The following is a 23225-nucleotide window of genomic DNA, read 5'->3' as shown; positions in this document are numbered from 1 at the left end:
TTGAAGATGTCGGCAGATATACCATTAAATATTAATATCAAGGAGCCCCGATGGGATCAAAGCACTTTTGTTGGACGAGCCAGTCACTTCTTTACTGTAACAGACCCACGGAATATTTTGTTATCTGATGCCCAACTGGAAAATGCGAGAAAAATTGTTCATGACTACAGGTATGGCATTGATCACTTTTACTGCTGGCCCCCAAAATTCCATGTTAATAAGTTCATGGCTCTATATTTAAAGGGAAATACTTAAAACACTGCATTAATTTCACCACTCTTTCTTCTTATTTCAGAGCTTGGAGCACTTTCTTTTAAACAAATTTGCTAATGAATGAGGATATTATGTCATCTGAGAACGCCTATAGAGTATTCTGAAATACAAAGTGTGTAATTCTGAAAATAGTTAATGTGACAACAGAGTTTTAGACTTCCTCTTACGTGTTATATTGTTTGGAGCAAGTAGTTCCTTAAATACTTGCAAAGTACATTTTCAGGGTTTTATGCTAATGACTGCAGAGATTTTAGCTCTAACATCTAGTACAGGTTTAAGTAAATAGAAATTTGGTGTTGGATATATCACCTCAGCCAACATAACCACTGCTGGGAGTTTTGATTCTTTTTTTATTTCACCAGCCCGTTTAAAAGCTGGAAATCCACGAGCTAACTGTGAGGCTAGATTAACTTCGTATGAACATCACAAAATCCTCTGATGCCACATCTGTCACTGGCTGCAGCATTTTATAACAGTTGTGCTTTTTGCTATTGTCTTGTTCTCTTTTTTTAACCTGTCCCAAGACAAGGTATTGTGGCAACTGGCTTGACGGAAGATGACTTGTGGAGAGCAAAATATATCTATGATTCAGCCTTTCACCCAGACACTGGTGAGAAGATGGTGTTGATTGGCCGAATGTCAGCTCAGGTACCCATGAACATGACTATCACAGGTTGTATGATGACCTTTTATAGGTAAGTGCTGGCAATCTAACACCTAAAACATTTGACTACAAATTAAATAAGTGAAAACCAATACTCTTTCCAAAAGAGCATTTTAGAAGGTTTATAATAAGTATTTTAGAATGTAAAATATTGCTTCCTTTTCTCTTCTCTCCCTGCATTCTTTCACATTGATTAATGGTTTCCTCTAGAAGTAGTTGTGAGACAAGCCCTTAGCCCCTTTCCTTCACCATCCCACTTTTCCTCAAACTGGAAAAGCTGAACGTTCCAAAATCCCATCCATGTAGGAGAGTTGTGTGGAGGACAAAGAGGAGGAGATACCTGGAAATTTCTAACCTTAGAGATCTGGCACGTAGGATGTGCTGTCTCCCAAGTGAGTACTCAGTGTGCTTCTGTCCATCAGTCATTGAGTTTCTTCAGCTCCTGTTTGATCCTTCCATTTCCTGAATAGTTCTTGAATCTCCAACACAGTGAAGTCCACAGCAAAAGCCACTATCACCTGTCAGTAGACTCTGTGTTAGAGAATATTTTTGTGGCACAGTGCTTGGGTAGCAAGAACTGGTAGACGGTTCAGAGGAAATTAACAGTAGCGGTTTTGGTGCCGAAATTTTACAAATTCTCGACTTGCACTCCAGAAAGGCACAGCTATTTTGAATGAATACTTGTGTGCATGTGTGTGTGTGTGCATGTTTGTGTGTTTTAAAAACAATTGAGTATATGAGTAAAACCATCAGTACAGCCACCCATCCACAAGCACGGCTTCCTGTTAACTGCTTATTCTTTTACGCATGTTCTGTTATTATCTGTAACACTTAGAGCAGCTATGTACCTCTCCTTTGCATTACCATAGTCACTCAGATTCAAAACTAGGTGATTTATTAGCCTGGAAGCTGTAGGTTTCTTTAGACCAAACCCTCAGCAGTGCAAACAGAATTATGCAGGAGTCATTTGGACAACGACACGTAGCCTCCATCTACTCATTCTGCTCATCACTGGCCACTGGAAAGAGCAAATTCCTCGTTATAGCTGCGAGGGCTCTTGGGCGTGCAGTAAGGCAATGTGAGTCACGCCTAAACCCTACATATCCTCTACACACCAGTAGGAAGGAAACAGGAGAGAATGAGTCAGGAGAAGAGTTGCACATGCACAGGAAGAAAGGAAGAAGAACAGCAGTAGTGACAGAAAAAAATCCAACTAATTTGTCACTATTACTTTGTCACCACATTCAGAATTACTACAACAATGGCGTCATACTAGCTTTTTGAAGACTGAGAGGATAAGCCCCGTCTCCTGAAATCCACCTCTCAGTTACATATGGAGATTCCAAAGAGAACTAGCAGACTTTCAAAGGAAAATAGCAGACTTTCAAAGGAAGACAAGCCTGGAAAAGTACTCCAGAAATCAGTGTTTCATATTTCTCTGTGTGTGTTTTATAAAGAGGTTTGCTCTAATGCTTTTGCTATTACAGCAAATCTTTGTCCCAACTGAACCTTGCTATTTAATTAACAGTGCTTTTAAATTCTGCCCTTAGTAACACTTCCATTATCAGGATGGTACCTCATTGACTGTATTGTTTCATTCAGATAAACACGAACCTCTGCATGATTACTGCTTGCACTGGATTTTCTTGATTTGTCATTCTTCTGTGCTGTTAATTCAATTGTGGTTTTAATAATAATAAAAACAGTAACTGTTTCTCTTTTCAAGAACGACACCAGCAGTGGTTTTCTGGCAGTGGATTAACCAGTCCTTCAATGCTGTAGTGAATTACACGAACAGGAGTGGTGACGCCCCGATTACTGTCAGGTCAGACACTGAACCACATAGTTCTGATGTGTTGATAAGTTGCTCTCTGATGTAAGAGAACATGGTTATGCTTTAAAGTCTGAGGTGACAGAGGGATAAGTTTTTTCATCTCTGCTTACTATTAATTCAATACGCATGGATGAGAAGTCCAAGAATGATGGAGTCAAGAACTCCATTTCTGCCACTAAAGATGAGACCAAGCACCTTGATCATGAGCACTTAACAGCGTAGGATTAACAGGAGTCTATGTTGCACTGCTCAGTCAACCATCTGAAAGTGCCTCGTCAGTTTGGTGTTATACCAGTGTATTTCTGAATTTCTATTGTGTGTGGACCTTCAGGTGTCTCTGTGCCATGTTCTCAGTGCCCTGTGGCACAGCACACACCACACTGTGCCTGTTTGCAAAGAGAGGACCCTTCAAGGAACTGATCTGCACAGTACTTGTTTCTACTTACAGGCAAAGAGAGAGACTGAATAGATGCAGAAAGATAGAAATTGTGAATAGGAGGCTGGAATTGCAGTGTTTGAGGCTGACTTGCTTATAGACATCCAGGAGAAAGCAGTGGATTCAAGGATATACAGACACCTCCTAGCTGGGAAGGAGGTAAAATATGTTTTAAGGAAAGTCGGGTTGGATTTGAGTGTTTGCAGCAAAGCTGGTCTGTCTGTATGGGTTTAAGTACAGCTTATTTTACATACTGTTGTAAACATGGCCTTAGAAATCCGAAGTTATTTTATTAGTTTAAGCAATTAGGAAGTTAAATACAGAACTAAATCCTTCAAGGTGTTTGTTCAGACACATGAGAAAGTGCTGAACAGATAGCAGCGCAGAACCAGCAGACCCTGAGTCAGTGTTAAGATGTTGCTTGTGTGAGATTTTTACTGCTGAAAAGTGGTTAGTGTCCCCTTTGAATCATCCATCTACATTTTACTACAGAAAGGTCTACTTCTTAACTTTTGGAGGGGTGTAGCTACATGTGTAAAATGCAATTACTTTTAAAAGTGACATAAATGTAGTTGTTGTGCATGTGCAAACTTCTTTATTTTTGTTTTAGCCAGCTGGGAGCAGCCTATGTTTCTGCTACCACAGGTGCCGTAGCAACAGCGTTAGGACTTAATGCACTAACAAAGGTATTGCTGATATTATTTTTTCCATTCTTAACTAGACTTTGATGTTTTATGGGATATTAACGGCTCCTGTGTATCTGTGTCATGTTGTGCACAGGTCACAGTATGGGGTTGCAATGGCCTTTGGTAGCTCCATTCTTTATATCCCAAACTTATTTTTGCCCCATGTAGATGGTTTTATATGTATTTCAAACAGCATGTCCTCCTTATGTGTACGTCAAACAGCCTTGTGTTTTGTTAATGCAAACTGAATCTGATGAGGTACAGCTTCTTTTTTCCATGTCAAGGCATCTGATAGCATTTGAAAGTTAATTGTAATTAAAACAATGTGGACTTATTATTCCATAAACTGTATAGGTGTGTTTTCAAAGCGCTGTATCACTTCTGCAAACATGGACACCTACTCTCGACTGGTTAGAACTTGTAAGGAGCTGCTGCTCTTCAATGCAGAGAACTCAAATTCTTTAAACAACGGCACGACATAATCGAGAAAAAGAGGTCCTTTACAGGAGGAAAAAACCTTATTTTTTTATCCCTCTTTAATGGTTCACAGTACTGCAAGTCATATAGCTTTAACAAGTTGAGAGACTTATTTTAAGCAGAGTAATTCAGATTATACAAGGCATTGGCTAGGTGAATAGTCAGTGCCTTTAGATGGAAAGCAGCTGGTACAGATGTTGCTGCCTAAAGTTAAGGTCTGTTCAGTGCTGCTGCCGGGCTGATAGGCACACTCAGAAGCTGACACTTCTCTCCAGTGATGCTACTGTATTAACGTTTTTTCTGCCAGTCTCCTGCCACTGCTCACTGAGAGGGAAGTATTAATGACTTATATCTTGTCTGCTTGTTGTTTTACCTCTGCCTTAACAGTGAGTTTTCACTGAATTTTAATTTAAAAGAAATAAGTCTGGTCTGTCATTAGTACGTGAAGCATTTTAATATGACCTTTGGGAAAGAAAATGATTTTGTAATTTTCTTTCTTTTTTTTTCTTCTCTTTTTTTTTTCCTCTCTGTGTTTTACAGCATGTTTCACCTCTTATAGGACGGTTTGTTCCTTTTGCTGCTGTTGCTGCTGCTAACTGCATTAATATTCCACTAATGAGACAAAGGTAGGAAAAATAACAAAGACTCATCATGGAAGAAAGAATGTTACTGAGTTTGTGTATCAGCAAGTTACTAAATAAAGCACACTATATATCTGTAGCTTGTTTGAGAACCTCACAAAAACCTCATGCATGATCTTCTTTAGATTGATTGACTGTGATGGGTAAAATCCAGAACATCTTCATTCCCTTCAGATAAATATCCATAGAGTTCTTCACTGTTAGATCTCAGAAAGCAAGTACCGGTTCTTAAAAACTTGATCGCATGAGCAGACTCTACTTTAGAAAAATACAGGCATTTCAAAAATAGTGCTTCAAATCCCACATGTAGAAGTTAGTCATAGAAGTCAGGCTCCACAGTTCTGTTTAATCATCTGAGATTGCAAAAATAAGAACTTTGTCAGAAATAAAATTTCATTTGTATACTGATTTAACTGGAACTAAGAACAGAAGTGGGGAAAAACAAATGAAAAGCATCTCGTTATAAGCACAGAGTTATGGGCAGAAAAGGGAATATTTGGACGTTATATTTACAATAAAATTCAATCCATGGTAGTATTTTACCACTTATAAAAGACGAGGAGAATAAATGCAGTCCTCAGTATATCTGCCCTTCTGTCTGCCTCTCACTCCCCTGGAAGTTCTCCCCAGTGTGTGAGCAAAAGATTTAGTAGAGAATAATACGGTTACAGAAATGTAGTTTGTTTCCTTGTAGTTTCCTTGTAGTTTGCATTGTTTTATGTTTTCAAATATGTTCTTAGTGACTGAAATGAAAACTCAGACTAGAATGCCAGAGGGGAATTTTCATAAAGACTTGTGGTTTAGTGCAGTGAAACTGATCTTCCTGTATTCCATGTTGTCTGTCAGAAACGACAGGCTACTTCCAGAGCAGTCCAGAAAATTCCACTTTTCCGAATTGCTTTTTGAAGGAACCTCTCCCTTGCTTGAACTACAGAAATAACACATCTCCTTTTGTCCTCTTGGAAGGCGTGTGCCCAGGCTTAAGCAGCAGATTGCTGTTACAAATATTCAGCTGTTTGCTTTGTCTGCCTTTTGAAAATTTTGTGCCAAAAGGTGTTACAAACAGACTAACTTGGAAAATAAAGTAAAAACCATAATTCTCGTAACTGACAATTTTAAGGGGACCAAGAAAAAGGGAATAAAAAAGACGGATAAATACTGGCAGTCACTGCTTTTTTTTGATCTGTTATCCAACAGGGAACTCAAGTTTGGAATCCCCGTCACAGATGAGAACGGGAACAGACTGGGTGAATCAACAAAAGCAGCTCAGCAGGCAATTACCCAGGTGGTTATATCCAGGATTCTTATGGCTGCTCCTGGCATGGGTAAGAATAACTACAGGCACATGCTGCTCCTGGTTATCAGTTCCTAAGGTGAAAGAGCACTTAAATTCTGTGTAAGTGATTCTTCTCAAAGGCCAAATCATCTTCACAGTTGTGCAGGCACTATTTACATTTTTGATAAGTTTCACAGAGAAACATACATTTCTCACTGTGAAAACATCCACTGTTACACTGAACTGCAGCAGGAAAGCTCCTGGGTTTTACAGAAAAGATCAAGCTAGTAAAGGAGTGGTGGCAAATTCTGGTTGAGTGGGGTTGGTGTAGTGAAGAGCAGGTGCCACGTTACTGAGCTCAGGCTCAGTTACATGTGAAATTAGAAGTTTTGCTTACTGAGAGAATATATGTCTGAAAATACCAATCCAGTGTCTTGAATTGGCAGTGAAAGGTCAGTTGATGACAAAAGGCTGTGAAAATTCTGTTATGCTCTTTGTTCGTCTCAACAGAAAATGAAAACAAGGTGCCTTTTTCTCCAAGGCTAACGTTGGGGTTTTTTTCTCATTTGCAGCAATTCCTCCCTTCATAATGAATACATTGGAAAAGAGAGCCTTTCTAAAGGTTAGTCTTAGATAATCTACATATGTGTATTTCATGTCCGAAGTTGATATTTTCATGAATTTAAAATACTTTCTAAGTCTTTGTATTTGCCTCCCAAATGTTCTGGGAGGATATCCCCATAGAGCTTGCTCTACAGCTGCCACTTTCTTTTGTGCCTTTCTTAGACAGAGATAGTTTGATTCTTTTTATCACAGGGTAAAATAACATTAAGAGAATATTTGTTATTTTTCTTCTTAAAATGGAGAGTTCCTCCTATTAAATAAACCTTCCTTATACTGAGACTTGGCATACAGTTCATTAGAAAAACACTGAAAAATTTAGCACTACTTTTTTCTCAGAGTAGTAGTAGGAAGGCTTTCCCTAGCTGCTCTAGTAGCAATTTGACTTGGGAAACAGCAATATCTTTTGAAAATGATCCTTTAAAGTTTACTGGATGAGCAAATGCAGGGTGGGGATAGAATCATCAAAGGTAACTTATTTCCTATATTCTGTTGATGCTAATGTAGTGAGAAGTCAAACACCCAGTGTTAGTAAATATATAAACTAAATAAACATTGTGCACTGTGTGTGCATGAGAGGATAAGTAACAATAATGAAATTAATTATAAGATTGTCTAGAGGAAAAATATTCAGATGAAAAACTCTCTATAATTCTTTGCTAGTAAAGGGAGTTTCATCTTCACTGGCTGGGATCCCTGATTTACTTACTGTGTAGCTCCAGGTGCAATCTCTGCCTGTGAAACCCACCCAACAAGCTGCAAACAACAGCCTGAGAGAATCTATCTCCTTCCCTTTAGAACAACTTAGGAAAAGAAAGTGTGGTTTGAGTCTCCAGAGCATCCCCTTGGAAAAGTGGTTTGGGTGGGGACTGGGAGGACAGGCAGGGAAAGTTGCCTGGTTGTGTTTCTCCAGGATAGAGCTTTCTAAAATGCATTTATTTATTATTATTTCTGGCCTTTCATTTTTCTTGTGCAGAGTTGGCTTCCCCAGTTACAAACCTCATTTGAAAGTGCTTCTGTGTATATAAGTAGGCATCGGGAAGAGGTTGCAATTTTCGAAACTCTTTTTCTGAAGTGCTTTCTTCCCTCCCTCCTTTTTAACAGAAAACACTATTGCTCAAAATGTAAAAACAGGAAATGTGGCCTACGAGTTTTAGAGTGAAAGTCAGCGTGTGCTGCTTGTATTTCCTGACAGGAGTGAGACTGCAGTGTGTCGAAATACACTGTTTGTCTGCAGCATAAAGAGCCTGATACTGATTTGGCTAATTCCTAATTGTTGATTTCTTTTGCCCCATAGCCTCTTTGCAGCTTGTGTTACTGTCATGTTCTTGAGAATGTATTATCCAAAACATTTACTCTTGTTTAAAAAAAAAACCCCACATAAATTTAGAGCAAAGATTTATTTTATATGTATTTGACATGGGAGAAATGTGACAAATGCTGTCAACTCAGCTGGCAAATACATGACATTTGTGAAGAGGTTGCAGCAATCTTCTGGGTTTGGAGACAAATATCTGTTGGTTTTGTGTGGTCTAATCAATATAAGGGTGTTGTGAATTTTTCAGATCAGCAAAAATGAGCGATTTCTTCAGTGACTACTCAGTGGTCTTTGGTACCATCCTGACCGTTTATGCTCACCTGTTCGTTCCCCTCAGCCTCAAAGACTGTGAGTTCAGGTGAAACACTGTTCTACAGGTAGTCAGTGGTAACACTTGGTAGAAATTAGTATTAAAACCATTAAGAAATGAGCTGCATTTTTAACAAGCGGCTTCTGCATGTCCTCTTGAGGTTTCAGAAGCACCATCACATCTGCAGTTCTCCAACCCCATCCACACGATGCTTTACTAACTCATTATTCTTAGCCTTTGCTTTGCACCCATCGCTCTTGAAAATAATTTTTGTATGCTCGCCAAAGCCTGTTAAGCCACACACAAGGCCAGAAAATAGAATGATGTTCCGCAGAAAGATAAAGAAGTGCTTCGGGAGTGCTGGTCTCTGTGATAGCAGGCTATCAGACTCTGGGATTTTAAATAAGGTGTAGGTCGTGTAGCCCTATTCACCCCCCATATTCAGCCGCTGTTTTGCACAAGAACATTTTGATGGTAACGTTAGTATGAATTCACAGTGTTCCCAAAAGGTATTGCTAGAAAATGACTCAAGTTTTTAAGAACACAGTTTGTAGAATCATACTTACTACTTCAAAGAAATATAATTATTTCTTGACTTGAAAAAATATTTGTATACACATATATATATGTGTTTTGCTATAGGTTTCAGCAGTGGCTTTGGCTGCTTTTTGTGTGGTTTTGCGGTGTACTACTTGATTAGGCTGTGTAAGGTCTGTATTCATCATCCCTACTGACGTATGCTCTGTGCAGAACCGAGGTATTTTATCTGCTGCAGCAGGAGGGTCCATAAACAGCCTGATTTATTTTAGCTAGAGGTAGCATTTCTCCTAAGGAAATAAATTGGGTTTTTTTCCACAGAAACTTCTGAAAATTCCAGCTGATACTGAACTTTAAATTTATATTACTACTCTTACAACTTCAGCTACTGTTTCTCTCCTGTTCTGCATACTGTATTAACATTCAAGTTGATTCCAGAAATTTTCTCATATATCCTTAAAACCAGCTTCTTGGAGTTTCTTTATGCAACTAAAATACATATTCAAAACTCTTACAAAACTGGAACAGTTACAGAACAGTTTTTTTTTTAAGCATCATTCTTGAATGTCTTAATGCCTTAGAGTCCTCCATGCCTTTGTAATGTAACTGTCATTTTATTTATTCTTTTTTAAAAAAACACAACAGGCATTGCTAGCCTGGAAAAGCTGACAGATTTTGAGATCCGCAGTGAAAGGAAGCAGTTAGAAAAAAGCTGTTTTTCCTTGTGGCTTTGTTTGCTTAATTATCATTTCTCCATTTTTTTCTGTTTGCACTCATCACTGCAGATACTATTAAGACATATGGAAATTAAATGCTAATTTGTCAGGAACTGTCACTTTCTGAGGTTAAACAATAGTTCTCTATCACAGTTAATTCTTCTATTGTCTTGTACTTCACTTTATCTCTTTGTAGGGATGGACAGTCTGCATTTGAGTTTTGCTTTATTGTTTTACATTGTTCCCTGGGCAACTCCAGTTCTTAACATTGACCTTGCAGGGTTTAGTTTTACCTCACCATCGCTTTTGGTTAGTGCAGCCTGGCAATATTCGTGAAAAATAAAGGCTGTAACTCAGATTAAGTACCTTGGCAAAAAAAAAATGTTCCACCATATGAAATAGTTGTTTACATTGTCTGTGCTAGTAGGCATCTCTCTCTCTCAGATTAATGACCAACTCTGATAAAGGCATGATCCATCTATTACTCTTGTGACACCCTCCAACAGTCTCTTCAATTATAAAATCATGTTTGGGGCTTTTCTGTTGTGTATCTCGGGTCCGACATTCACGCTGCAATGCACGGCATCCCTTTCCCTCACTTCTCCTCACAGACTGAAGTCACTCGCTGTGCAGTATTTGACTCTCGTTCCCAAATACATGTAATATTTACCAGTAACACAGTCGTGCATCCCTTCCACTCACAGTTGCACGTCATGAACTTTTACATTGTATAAAATGCAAAACGTTTTGAGTGAATTTATCTCAGCTGTGACAGATGAAGGTGCGTTACTGGAATGCCAGAACAGCAGAGCACTGCTCCGTTCACTCTATCTTTCATGCTATTGCTGTCTTCGCCATTTGTTACCAGTTCTTGCACGTTATTGCTCAACTGCACGGTTCTGCCTGCACTCATTTCTGGATTACAGATTGACTCCAGGAAAAAAAAAAAAAAGCAGCAGCAATCTTCTACATCATTTCTTCTCCCGCAGGCTCTGGAGAAAGTTTGATCCACACAGGCTTGTTTCCCATGCTTCTTACACTGCTGTGATCTTCCTTAGCACCAAGCTTTATCCTACCAAGCCTCCTAAATTTCTGTTTTCTATTTCTGCTTTCAAATAGTGCCCACCTTTTGTTCACCAGTTTACCCTCTAACTTCTACATCTTGACAAATGCTTCTTGCGAAAAAAAATATCTTTTTTGACAACATCATCCGCTGTAACATGTTATTTTTAACTCATTAGCTGTTTTGTTTTAAAATCAACTTCCTGTTACTGTAGCAGTTGTGTGTGTCCTACTTACTGGATATATTAATTTTATTGTAGCAAGAGAAGGCCATTGCAGCAACACTGTATAAGCAGGCCTGGTTATTGCCTTAGTAATTTCTTTCAGCTAAACTGCTAACATGGGGGGAATGAATTCCTAAAATAATTTGAAGGCCTACAACATGCCATATTTCTTGGTATATGTTCAAGTTCTGCAAAAGTTAGAGTAATGAATTATATGCTAAAAATGCATCTGTAAGTTAGGCGTTGCTTTCTCAAGCTTTGTTCCCCAGATTCTTGTATCCTTTTTTTAATAAAAGGTGAACTCTTGCAGAACTAGAGCGTACCACACTGTGCTGCGGGGCAGGTTCCTGCACATCAAAGCCAAGTGTGAGACAGAAAGGCAGACACTGGTAGCTGCCACCCTTCACAAAGCAAATCTCCAGCTGCAGATTAAACCCATTTGATGTCTCCAAAGAAATAGGAGCTGTAACCAGCAGTAGCTCCTCTTAGGGGTGCCTGAGCAAAATTCACTGCGCCCGCAGGAGGTGTAGCAGCACCTCACATCTGTGGCACCGCTCCAAACTTTGGCAGTGTTGCTAGAGCTGCTCTGGGCTCGTATGGCTGAAATAAATGGCCCACGTGCTCGGGATCAAGTCCTAAGTAAAACAGTCAGCCACCTCGTGTAGTTTCTAAGGGACATTTACTCAGACTAACAACATACATTGGTATCACTGGGAATATTCTCACTACTTTTCAAAGGGATGGGGCTCTCAAATTGGAGCTCAGCTTTCAGATATGCTGGTAATTGTTTTGCCTTCATCATGCTCAAGAATCTTTTAGGCACAATCTGTCTCTTACAAGAATTCCAGGAAGGGGGGAAGAGGGGGAGAACAGATACCATACTCACTGTGTGCGGTTTGTTTGTAACAGAGATTTCCTTGGATGAGTGCTCCCATTCAGGTCGGATTAGTCGGATTCTGGTAAGTGATTTCTTTGGGTTGGGCTGCTATTTTAAGAGATACTTGCGGAGTTTTGGGGAGGAAGTAGCAATATTTGCACTTTGCAGAAAAATTGAGAGAGTTAATGAGCCTACAGCAGTTGCTTCACTTCCATATCTGTAACTGATAGTACCATATTAAATAAAAAGCCGTTAGTAGTGAAGAAGCTGCCAAGAAAAGCAGAGGGAGGGAGAAAGGGAGTGGCAAAAGAGACCTGTAGCAGCTTGATTAGAAAAGATGCTTTGGCTGCTACCTCCATAAACAGTAATTGGAATCTAGTCCTGTAGGCTGATGAATTATTGAAACAGTTAATGGAGTTTCATTTGCTGTTGTCTTGTATATATGTTGTCATGCACACCCATGCAAAATACGGAAAGGAAATCAAATTATAATTTTATACATTTGCAAGCATGGCATTGATGTGTTTAGTACTCATAGTAAGTTAATTATTTCATAATGCAGTGAGAAATAAAGGTTACATAGCACTCAATGGAACTTTACCTCACTGTACAAAATAAAACAAACAACTTCCTAGAAGACCATGCCTAAGGGGTTTGAATAGGTTTTTAGCACCCTAACTACTGTAAACCCATTTTTGTCTCCTCTAGTCTTGTGTTTGCGACACCCTTGTGTTGTGCACTGTTTCCTCAAAAAAGGTACGTATTCCTGTTACATTATTCTTACTTTAATGTTACACTCCCAGATGCCTGCAAGGTACTGAAAAAAAAGACAGAAACAAGTGTTCATTGCCTCGCAGAGCATACAAAATTAATTCCCAGATAACAAGTGTGATAGACATGAGAATATTCAGAAAAGCAATAACTTTGTTACTCATCAGTAAGATATAATAGTTGAATTGGACTCATTTGGTTACAAACCCCTAGCAGCTCAAGGTGCTGCTACACAGGAATAGTGAGCAAGAGGTTCAGGTGAGTAAGTTCAAGCTGAGAAGTTTGAGCTTGATAACAGGAGCTAAGAATCACTGGAATGATTCATGGAAAAGAATGCTAATGTGGTCCAAACAATACATTTCTGTCCAGTAAGTTTATGGCTTCATTAAATACAGTCAGAGCCCTTTTTATTTTCAGCTGGGAACTCCTGTGGTTATACAGAACAGCACTCAACTATACATGCTTATTTGTAATTCAATTAATATTTCTTCAGCAAGAATATTTCATCAATACACAAATACTGAAAACTGTCTTAGAAACCGTATTCATTATAGCCAAAATAATAATGAAACCTGGATGGGTTACCTACAAATCAAGTTAGGTCAATTTGCAGTATGCAGTATGAACAGGGTCTTAAATTGAAATAAGCTGTCCTTCTCACATTGCGAGCAGTTGCCTAAACCTGACAAGCTGCCAAATGTAGCTTAAACAATGCAGGCTGGAGCTGAATCCGTTAGAATATCGAGCAACAAATTCTTCCAGAAAACAATACCCATTTCTCATCCAGTGCAATTGAGTACGACAAAGCAGTCTGACACCATCTGTTTCCCTGCGTGGCACAGAGCAGAGAATTGTGGTAAATAAGTGTCACTAGACAACTGGAGATGACTTGACAAATGAGAAGAGCAAGTGTAGTAGAGTTCTTGATTGTAGCCAGGGCTCTCCATTTCATAGGAAGGTTAGACCCTGAACTGGATTTAAAGAAGGTGCAGCTGGTTTAAAGGGCCTGGCAGCTTCATTCACTTTACTGTGAGATGACTCTTAAAAATAAATCTTTTATTCAACTGAATAAAATCAGGCAGTAAGTTAAACAGGCAAATACATCATATTTAATAAAAACACCTTTAAGAAGGAAAGTCCCTATCGCCAGCAACAACCTCAAGCAACTAAGTAGATTGCTACCCTCACAGTAGTAGCAACAGACAGTTCTTGACCCTATGGATTGTCTTACTGCCTTTTGAAGCAGAGATTCATTTATGCTGGGTCTGTGAACATGATTCCTTCTTAAGAAGTTAAAAAAAAAAAATCCAAAAACTCTCTTCGCAATCCAGGAAGTTGAAGCAGATGCATCGTACATTTTACTTTACATTCAAGTGCTTGTCATATATAACCATTTTACTGTTTCTTTTGCTTAGTTCTATGTCTGTAACACGCTTGGAGCCAGAATTGCAAGCCAAGATCCAAGAGAACAGCCCTGAACTAGAACATGTATACTTTAATAAAGGATTATAATTCAAGGAAGGGAAAATAACTTTCAAGGAGGATCTTGTGAAGTTATTTTTGAATTATGTGCCAACATAGCTGAAGATGAGAACTCACTTTTAACTTGTCCTTTTGTTAAATAAGTTTGATCATCCACATTGTTTTATATTTAAAGACTTTTCTTTGTTGTAGTGTTTATTTACAGGTCTGTCCACTTTAACATTGATTAAAAGTTTAACCATACATATCCAAAAATGTTTACACAAGCTCTCAAGCAGCTACAATAACAATAAACAAGCGCACAAAAAAAAAAAAAGATGCATTATATTGGATTTGCCACCTGTTCCAGTAAGAGCAGGACAGGGATCTCTTTGTGAAAAGTCATAGAGCAACTGAACGAAGTTGCCACCCTCTGCCAGCAACAGGTCGGGTGGCTGAACGTGTCAGAAGATTGTGCAGGAAGGGCTTTTTACCAGGAGGCTGATTAGGTTGTAAGTTTTCCCGGCTGGTACAGAACCGTTTCTTTAAGGTAGATGTCGGAGGAGCCTGGAGCTTCTGCACGGTGTGGTACTGCTCCGCAATACAAGCTGCTTTCTTCCGCAGGTCTAGTTTTACCAGGATCATGTTGTTCTGCAGTTCTGCCAGGGTGTGGTCCTGAGAAAAGGAAGGCAGTATAAAAAAAAAATATATATACCACAAGTTGCCTAACTCCCTGATTACTATGAACTGAAGAGAATAAACTGCCAAAATTCACTAGCTGGTATGCTAAATAAGACCATGCATAAAAGCTTCTACTGTCAATAGTGTAGCAGTTCAGTAGCAAAATGGGAACAGTAAGGACAAAGCTGAATCCAATCTGCTGCAAACATGCTGCCATAGCAACTATGATAGAGCAAAGTGGATAAGGAAATGAGAACTCCAAATTCTACTTTGAGTGCAGGCTGACAGTTAACTGAACAGGTATGACTTGGGTCTCCTTTGGAGAGTTAAATACACAGTCTGACTCAGCCACTGAGAAAGTCAGAAACATAGCTCCCTCAGTGTAATAGACAGTGTGTGTCTAGAGAATAAGTCACTTTAATTTGCAGCTGCAGGAACCTAAGTTACTCTGCTGATTATGGCAGAGTGCATACACTAAATCCCTTTGTGCAACCCACAACAAGACACATTACCTGTCTAGCCAGCATGTCATCACACGTAGAGAGTGCTTCTCGAAGCCTCCCTGCACTTGTAGCGTGGCAGCACGCTCTCTCTGCAGACTGAAGAGACTCCCCAAGTTTTTGTAACTCTGAACGGAGCAATCTGACATTCTGCAGGAGAGAGATTTAATGCAACAGCTATCCTTGACATTGCTCTGCAAACAAAGCCACACCAGGATAATTCAGACACTCAGTGCCAAGTGAGGATCCCATCTGAGTGAGGTCTACTGGGATCACAGATACCACAGCCTTCTACATCGCTATATTAAGGGCTTGTTTGCAACAGATCCATTTCAAATTCAACCATTTGTTTAAAAACCTGGAAGCAGCAGCTCTAAACACTGTTTAAACTGGCAACCACCTTGCTCTGCAAGTGTTCCTTTCTATAACACAGAGATGGAGTTACCTTCTGCCCATCCTCCAGCTTCTTGTCTACATCCACAGTAATGGGTTTGGCAGAGGGAGGTGGCTCCAATAATTTCTGGTACTTGCGCAACTCTAGGAACAGACAAAAAGTAGTGAGCAACAGCACATTTATAAGCTTTCAGTTTTTCCAAAGTCAGGACTTCTCTTGAGACAAGCTGCCACAGGCAAGCTGAGAAAAGCCTTTAAGTTTGTGCAGGCATGCACAAACACTGCAGGCTTATCCCTTTCAGCTACACTAAAGGACTTTAAAATTTGAACGGGGAGATGATCCTGTCCTGAACTCCATTTTCCTGTGAAAATGAAGTGAAACTCTCTCCAGCCACCACATTATTCCTATGACGTACAACTCAGAATAGCGCCTTCAGGATGTCTGAATCCAATGTACCTTACTTGAAAAAGCATCTCTAACCCTCTACAGGGATTGCATGGACATAGTTCAGAACCAGTGCAGCATCACTGCCTTACCTGCTGTTGCTGTATTTAACTCCATTTGACATTGCTCCAGTTTGGCTTTAGTATCTACCAGCTCTTGTTGCAGAACACATGAGGAAGCCACTCGCTTTGATCGACGCAAGCCTTGCCCCAAGTCCTTTTGCTTAGCATCCAGGGTCTCCAATTTTTGTTTTGCCTCATTCAGAGCAGCTTGGAGCTCCTCAATCTTCTCATCACGCTCCTTAGAAAGCAAGTTTGTTCAAATATTCAACGAGATTTTCTTAATACAGCTTTTCTGAAGCTTTCAATGTCTGTCTTCAGGTGATTTTCTCAATCACCCACTTCACATATCAGATCCAGCCCTTAATGTCCTTTACGTGAAAACAATGAACCCATTTCTTGGGAGCCTAAACCACTTTTTTACAGCCTCTAAAGACAAGGAATTTTTTGAGAGTTGGCATCTTCAGAGAGCTGTGCAACAAGTCCCAGATGCCACTCATGCTCTAGCATAAAAAACAGAGACAGGCCCATACCCATCAAAGGGCAAGAAGAGAAATTCACAAAACTTGCGTTAATCTGAAAAATGCAAAGCAAGCCACTAGCAAAAAAAAGTAAGGAGAGAATCACATAGAACAAACAGAATCAGGATGGTTGCACATTAGCCTCCAGGGCTGAAAATTAGAAAGCCTAGTGAATTACATAGAGCAATGCAAAGATTGTGGATCAAGCTATCCAATATCGCAAAAAATACCACAAAAAGCAAAATCTTTCTTTTTAGTATGCATAAGTCACCTTTGTGGACTCAAGTACCTTGGAGTCCTCACCCAACCCACGGCCACTTTTCTGATGTCATTTCATTGCGCTGAACAAACCTGGATCTCCTCCTGATAGTAGTCAGTCAGGGACTCCTTCAGGTTATTCATTTTATCCTCATACAGTTCCTCTAGCATCTCCTTCTGAGCATCGACATGTTGGCTACAAATAGAAGAAACTACGTGTCAGGGTCTGGCAGTTCTCCTGACTGTAGCTCACTCTGAACAAAGAGAGGAAGATCAGCATAAGCTGTACCTGCACCATTGCTCCTTCTGTTGCATGTGCTCCAGCATCTCATTGCAGATCTCCTCACGGAGACGCATTTCTAGTTGCAGCTTCTCCTGCCGCTCTTGCACCAGCAGTTCTCGTGCAGCTTCTACTACACGCAGCAAATCCTGCAAGGGCACAAACTATGTTGCCCACACTGCGCAACAGAATTAACACCTAGAATAAACTAGGCAATCCCGTATCTGTAGGCTGGGGTGATCCAGGTTTAAGATTCTTCTAGTCACTTGGAAAGCGAAGTTGCCAGGTTTGCCCTTAATTCCTCTCCCATGAGATGGTTTAAACAACACTGCACTCCAGATGGAGCAATCTCCAGAGCAGCTTCCCCTACTGCACCGCCCAGGGCTGCACCTTAACGTTGCTACCTTGACACATTACAGTTCAAGTCTCTGTAGGTATAGAACTTCCATCTTGATCTTTCAGCTACTTCAGCTTTGACTATCTAGGAAGTTTGATTATTTTTCCTCAGTTTAGGCATCTGGTTTGCATGTTTTCTGATTTCTAGATTTCCCTGGAAGAGCAGGGATTATAGGTCTGCACCCAAGCTACTACTGTCCCTATTGCACAGATGACAAAGTGTTTCCAAATTAAGCACCTGCTTCAGACTGAGACCAACTGTGGAGTGTTTTCCTCATAGATTCCAGATTTCCTAGGACCCATATCTTTCTGAAGTTCTCTGTCATCTCTCAGTATAGTGCAAAGCTCCAGCCCCACCTCCCAGGCCAAAGCTACCAGTCATACTCTGACGCCTCTATCCATAAAACCTGTAAAACAAATCATGACCCACCTCCTTCTCATACATGGTGACATCCACTTCACTCTCGCTGTCCTTCTCTGATTCCACTTCTTCCTTTGCCGCTGCCTCTTGACCCTGACTGGTTTGCCTGTTGTGCTCTTTGATGATTGATTGTATGGATGGAAGTGCCAGCTTTGTGGCAGGTGCCTGAACAAGCTGAAGGGGAAAACACCATCATTAGCTCTCAAAGCTACTAACGTAGTCCTCAAACATGGCACTTCTCTGCAACCTGTTGAACCTTTCAGTTCAGCAGAATCTGGAAATACTATAAGGGTAATAATCCACCAGAGAAACACAGGGAAGACTTATAAGAATTCCCCCTCCCTTGTGGTGGAAAGGGACCCATTCCCACAGAAGCAGGATGGATCCTGACCATGCCGTGATCCTGATGTGGGCTGCTTACCTGGCTGGCAATGGCTGAGAACTTGGCTACATACAGAGTTTCATCATATGTAGAGGCACACTGGTTAATATTGACAATCATGCAAGAGTGCCCACGTCCAGTGAAGAACCCCTGGAACACACGGGTTAGCTTGCTGTCCCGGAAGGGAACCACGGTCTGCTTCAATCTATGAGGAGAAACAAGAGTGAGCCCACGGGAAAGCAAACCAGCCTTCCCCACCACACCCTCCCTCTGGAGTTCTCGATACTCACTTGGACTGCTGGTTCTGGCGGAGGGCAGCAATGCAGCGACCCAGGGTGTGAAGGGAGGTATTGATGTTGTTTGCTTCTTTCATTCGCTCCCCACTTTTCTGGTCTTTGCAGCGCTCCGACCCCGCAAGGTCACACAGGGATAATCTGAAGAAAAGACAAGCAGCATCCACATGACCTACTAGGATTGTCATAGTCTGTCCAGGTTTACAATTCACACCTGGCGATCACCTTCCCAGCTTCCTCATAAGGGCACAGAAAGCTCTTTTGGGGTGTACGGCCTAGTGCTGGACAGAACAGCCTGCCCTAAGTGTAGGGGTTACACAAGGTAACACCAGCTCAAGTATTGCAGTGTCAAATTCAAAGATTCTTTGCTGGCCACTTCCCAGGTACCAACACAACCCATTTCCATATAACTACATCCCAGGAAGAGGCATCAGCAACACTCACAACAGCCCCTCTCTGCAAGGGCAAGGTTGCTTACATTGACCTTCATTCCAAAAGCCTCAGAACTACCTCAAATTGTACTTTGCAAGACTCTCAGACTCCTCAGTTTCAAGACCTAACACTGGTAACATTGGCTCCTTCCAACTATTTTCAACAAGGCCTTCCTCAAGATACTTCCCACACCCCAGATATGCAACAAAAGAGACAGGAGAGTTGAGTCCACAGAGAATATCCCAAAATTCTAGACAGCACAAAACTTACTCGCTGATTTTTGGAACTATTTCACTGCCACCTCTTTGCAAGTGCAGAATCCGAATGGAGAAGACACTATGACTGTAAACAAACATGCAGATATTTAAAAGAGGAAACACAACCTTTAAAATCATCTCAAAATTGTATTTCTGCCTAAAAAACCTCCTTTCCCCTTCAGACCTGCGACTGGAGTTATGGTTCAAGTGGGTGCTAGCAAAACTCTGGTTTTTCCGACCCAGTTTCAGGAGCTTCCAGGCCTCGCCAGCATCACGGACATTGATCCAGTTCAGATCTGGAAAAGCAGGCACACATTGGACAAGGCAGTTAGGAGACTGGTAGAAAACTTTCTCAGCTCCAACTTCACCATTGTATTTCCTTGACATTAACAAATTTAACACTCCCATACCCTAGACATTAGAGGCTTCTGAGGGGGTATCGAGGATGTTGTGCTCTCCAAAATATCACTGCTAAGCCACCCACCCAGTCAGTCCTCAAGTCTCCCTACTAGGCCACTAAAAATAGCTTTCAAGTAAATCTACCTTTCACATAGGGGTTGCCAGTCTGGTCTTCACAGAGCCTCAGTGTCTGCCTCTTACGGTTCTGGCCAGATAAAACTGGTTCTAACAAGTCATAGATTAACTCATTGTAAATCTCAAAGAAGGAGACCCAGATGCAGAACTGCACATCTCCTGTGTTGGTGAGTGAAATGCGATCCAAGTCAGCCCAGTGAGGGCCCAGTGCTGCAGGGAGGGGAGGAAGAAAGAAAAAGAAATCATGATTGCAGCTTTTCACAGATCCAACCTGAAAGGTTTAGCTATAGAGCAAGATATCTTTGTTCAGCAAGAAGACTACCCTAGACTCTAATTATTCTATATACCTCATCTCATTTGGGCCTCCTCTTATGCCGGTCCCCAGCGAGACAGCCTAAAGTTTACTTAAAAAGTCTTTGCACAAGAAAGGAGGATACTGTTAATGTACTTGATCTTAACTCCAGAAATATAAGCTATTTCAAACATGAACTCTTCCCAGTATAAGTTCAATTTTAGTCCTTGTTACCTCATTCACTCAATGCCTTGGGGTACCTAATCAGCTGGTAGTTCCTAGGCTCGAAAGTCTGGGCACAATCACTGCAACCTGTCGCTTTAGCACCCTGCTTTGCGGCTATCCCCATCGCACAGCATTCAGCTGCTCAGTAACCATATCCCCAAATGACGTAAGTGGGTGTGAAGTAACTTTTCATTTCACAAGGCTTGGTTATTATGCAGTGGTGAGTTCTTCATATGTTGGCAAGACATGCATACAAAATTCTTCAGCCCCTCTATCTGATCTTTCAAAGGGAAGATTTGTGAGACTACAGCACCTTTGCTCTCTTGCCCACAACACAGCATCCACATAGCTGTCATTCTTTCTTCCCCCATTCTCCAAAAAGAAGCAAACTAGAACACAACAGGCTTTCAGACGTACCTTCTGTCTGGCTGATGTCTGAACGGTTGGTGAGTTGACTAGATGAAGAGAGGCCAGCAACTCCACTGTCAAAACTGCCACTGGTGGTGGCCTGGAGCTGAGATTCAGCACAGCAGCTCCTCTTCAGCGGTGTTAACAGCTCCTCCTGGAAGGAAGCAAAGAACATGAGCATGTAGGTAGTATGACACCATCCTTTCCCTGTTGTTATTAAACCTCCGAGGAGCTGCATGCTTACCTCCGAGAGACACCCCCGCAGCATGGTCTGCTTCTTGGTCTCTTCTTGTCGCACCTGCCAGCTGTCCAGCCAGATCACCTCATTGGAGAGGGAAGGCTTCAGGTCCATGCCTTGGTACAGCCGGTCCCCCACACTATTGAAGATGACTGCTAAGGAGCGAGGCAGAATCCCCCCATCTTTGTTGCTTCCTGAAGCAAGAACAACAGCAGCAAGCTGAGGATTCGCACGTAGAAGTGGACGATGACTTCCTCAGCAGGCTACTCACACCACATGCTTTCCTTACCCTGAATAGTGTGAGTCTTCCCTGAATTGGTGATGCCATAAGTGTAAACCAGCCAGTTCTGCCCATTCAGTACATCCTTTATCACCTGCTTCATTGTCACATCAAAGAACAATTTCTGCCCCACATCTGGTCCGAAGATCTGCAAACAAGACACGTGAAAAATGGCTTCATGTAGATCTTTCTCATCTTCTGGCTGATGATAGTTGTTCAAGTGATAATTACAGTCCTTTGCTCCCTCCGCTAGCCCCACATCATGAGCAACAGACCCAACAGTAATTCCAGTCCAAGCCCCCAGTAAAAACAAGCTGTTCACTTGCTTAATCCAGTAATATCTTATGTCTCTACAGCCTCTAGTATGTTTACAGAGCCTCATGAACAGGAGTTTGGCATTTGCTGTTGAAAAAGTTATCAGGATCAGCTTAAAAAGAGAGAAACTAAGGAAAGAACAACAGAAGCAAGTAGAGAGGATTGTACAAGACTACACAGTTCACACAGTGCATTGGAATCAGCATGTACTAGTAAGCAAACTTTTCAAGCTGTAAGGTTGGTTTAAGTTCAAAAAGCTTCCTGATGAATTCTTTGTCCTAGTTACCTACCTGGGTGAAGGAGAATCTGTGTGCTGCTTGCCCTACTCCACGTTCTGTGCTCCGCATAGCGAAGGAGTCCTTAGGGGCTTTTAGAAGAAGAGTCTCCGAATTCTCAATGCAGACACAGCCCTAAAGAACACATGAAACCCCTTCAGCACAATGGCTTACAAGAGCCCATAGCATAGACAGCAAAGTATGATGGCATCTCCCAACAGGCACACAGGCAACCAGCTCAGAGACTGCTTCATTCAGTATCTCACCTGGTCTTCGCCTTTTTCCACTTCTGTAGATTTCAGGGGTCGAACTCTCAGATACACCTTGAATTTTCCATTATTATCTTCAGTCTGCAAAAATCAGCACAGGTTAAACATGGTAGCCAGAGAGGCAGTCCACAACCTTCTGTCCCTAATAGGAACAACAGCATGGAACATGCGTGTAGCTCCCTCAGGTAGTGCTTGGTAACTGACAATCCTCTGGTCCCAAAATCCCCAGCAATGCCAGAAGCTTTCTTAGGCATTTCCAGGCACACCAGCGTTTCTCTTGTTTTAGTGAATCAGACCAACAACCTGAAGACCTGGCACCAAAACCAGTCCCCAGACCAAGCACCACACTAAGAGACATCATGTTCAGATGCACTTACTGACTGATTAACTTATATGATTCTATGACTGTGCCCTTCACAGTACATTTCTCATAACGGAAGCTACTCCCTGTAATGTTCTGTTTTAGCCTATTCTGGAGAGTCTCTGTTGGCCCTGCACCACAGTGCCTTTGTACACACTTTATACAGTAGCCAAAAGTCAAAAAATGGCCTTGTTCGTGACATAAGAGCTCCAACCTCACCTGCTCAGAGCCCTGGAGATCTGGCGAGATAGCAGAGAACTCGGACAGCAGGTCCTTGCGCACATCAGCCCCAAATCCTGTTGCTGTGGATTCAAGAACAGAGGAGGCTGCAACGTCATCATCAGAGAACAGCCCTAGGGATGCAAGTACTTGCGCCATGATGTCTCACAGAGCACCTGGAGAGAAAAGGGCACAGGGAGGATAGTTACAGCAGCCCTACTGGAGTCCAGGCTTTATTCCCCACACATACACCGGCCCCACCTACTACCTTATCCACCAGCTCCACACACAGAGACAACAGCGGTGC

General features: G+C 41.4%; 2 protein-coding genes across 3 annotated transcripts; one reads left to right on the top strand and one right to left on the bottom strand.

Moving 5' to 3' along the window:
- Positions 1–14448, top strand: SFXN1 (sideroflexin 1). Its single transcript, XM_009865988.1, has 10 exons — positions 1–170; positions 798–968; positions 2664–2762; positions 3818–3893; positions 4911–4996; positions 6209–6336; positions 6860–6909; positions 11985–12034; positions 12661–12708; positions 14139–14448. Exons 1-10 carry the CDS (start codon positions 7–9, stop codon positions 14233–14235), a joined length of 969 nt encoding a protein of 322 aa, XP_009864290.1. The 5' UTR covers positions 1–6; the 3' UTR covers positions 14236–14448.
- KIF20A (kinesin family member 20A) lies at positions 14197–23077 on the bottom strand. 2 transcript variants are annotated; one of them, XM_009865989.1, is made up of 19 exons: positions 22919–23077; positions 22639–22641; positions 22336–22419; positions 22085–22204; positions 21489–21627; positions 21206–21393; positions 20971–21115; positions 20046–20246; positions 19687–19798; positions 19516–19587; positions 18811–18954; positions 18560–18725; positions 18148–18312; positions 17331–17470; positions 17135–17237; positions 16296–16503; positions 15811–15902; positions 15378–15515; positions 14197–14859 (listed from the first exon to the last, which is right to left on the bottom strand). In XM_009865989.1, exons 1-19 carry the CDS (start codon positions 23075–23077, stop codon positions 14587–14589), a joined length of 2652 nt encoding a protein of 883 aa, XP_009864291.1. In that variant the 3' UTR covers positions 14197–14586. The 2 variants fall into 2 exon arrangements, with proteins under 2 accessions (XP_009864291.1, XP_009864292.1); XM_009865990.1 differs by lacking the exon at positions 22639–22641.
- Between the last annotated feature and the right edge of the window lie 148 nt (positions 23078–23225).

The sequence above is a fragment of the Apaloderma vittatum genome, unplaced genomic scaffold (genome assembly GCF_000703405.1).
Source record: "Apaloderma vittatum isolate BGI_N311 unplaced genomic scaffold, ASM70340v1 scaffold32443, whole genome shotgun sequence".
Lineage (NCBI taxonomy): Eukaryota > Metazoa > Chordata > Aves > Trogoniformes > Trogonidae > Apaloderma > Apaloderma vittatum.
The sequence above is the reverse complement of the archived record's forward strand: the minus strand, read 5'-3'. Positions and strand labels throughout refer to the sequence as shown.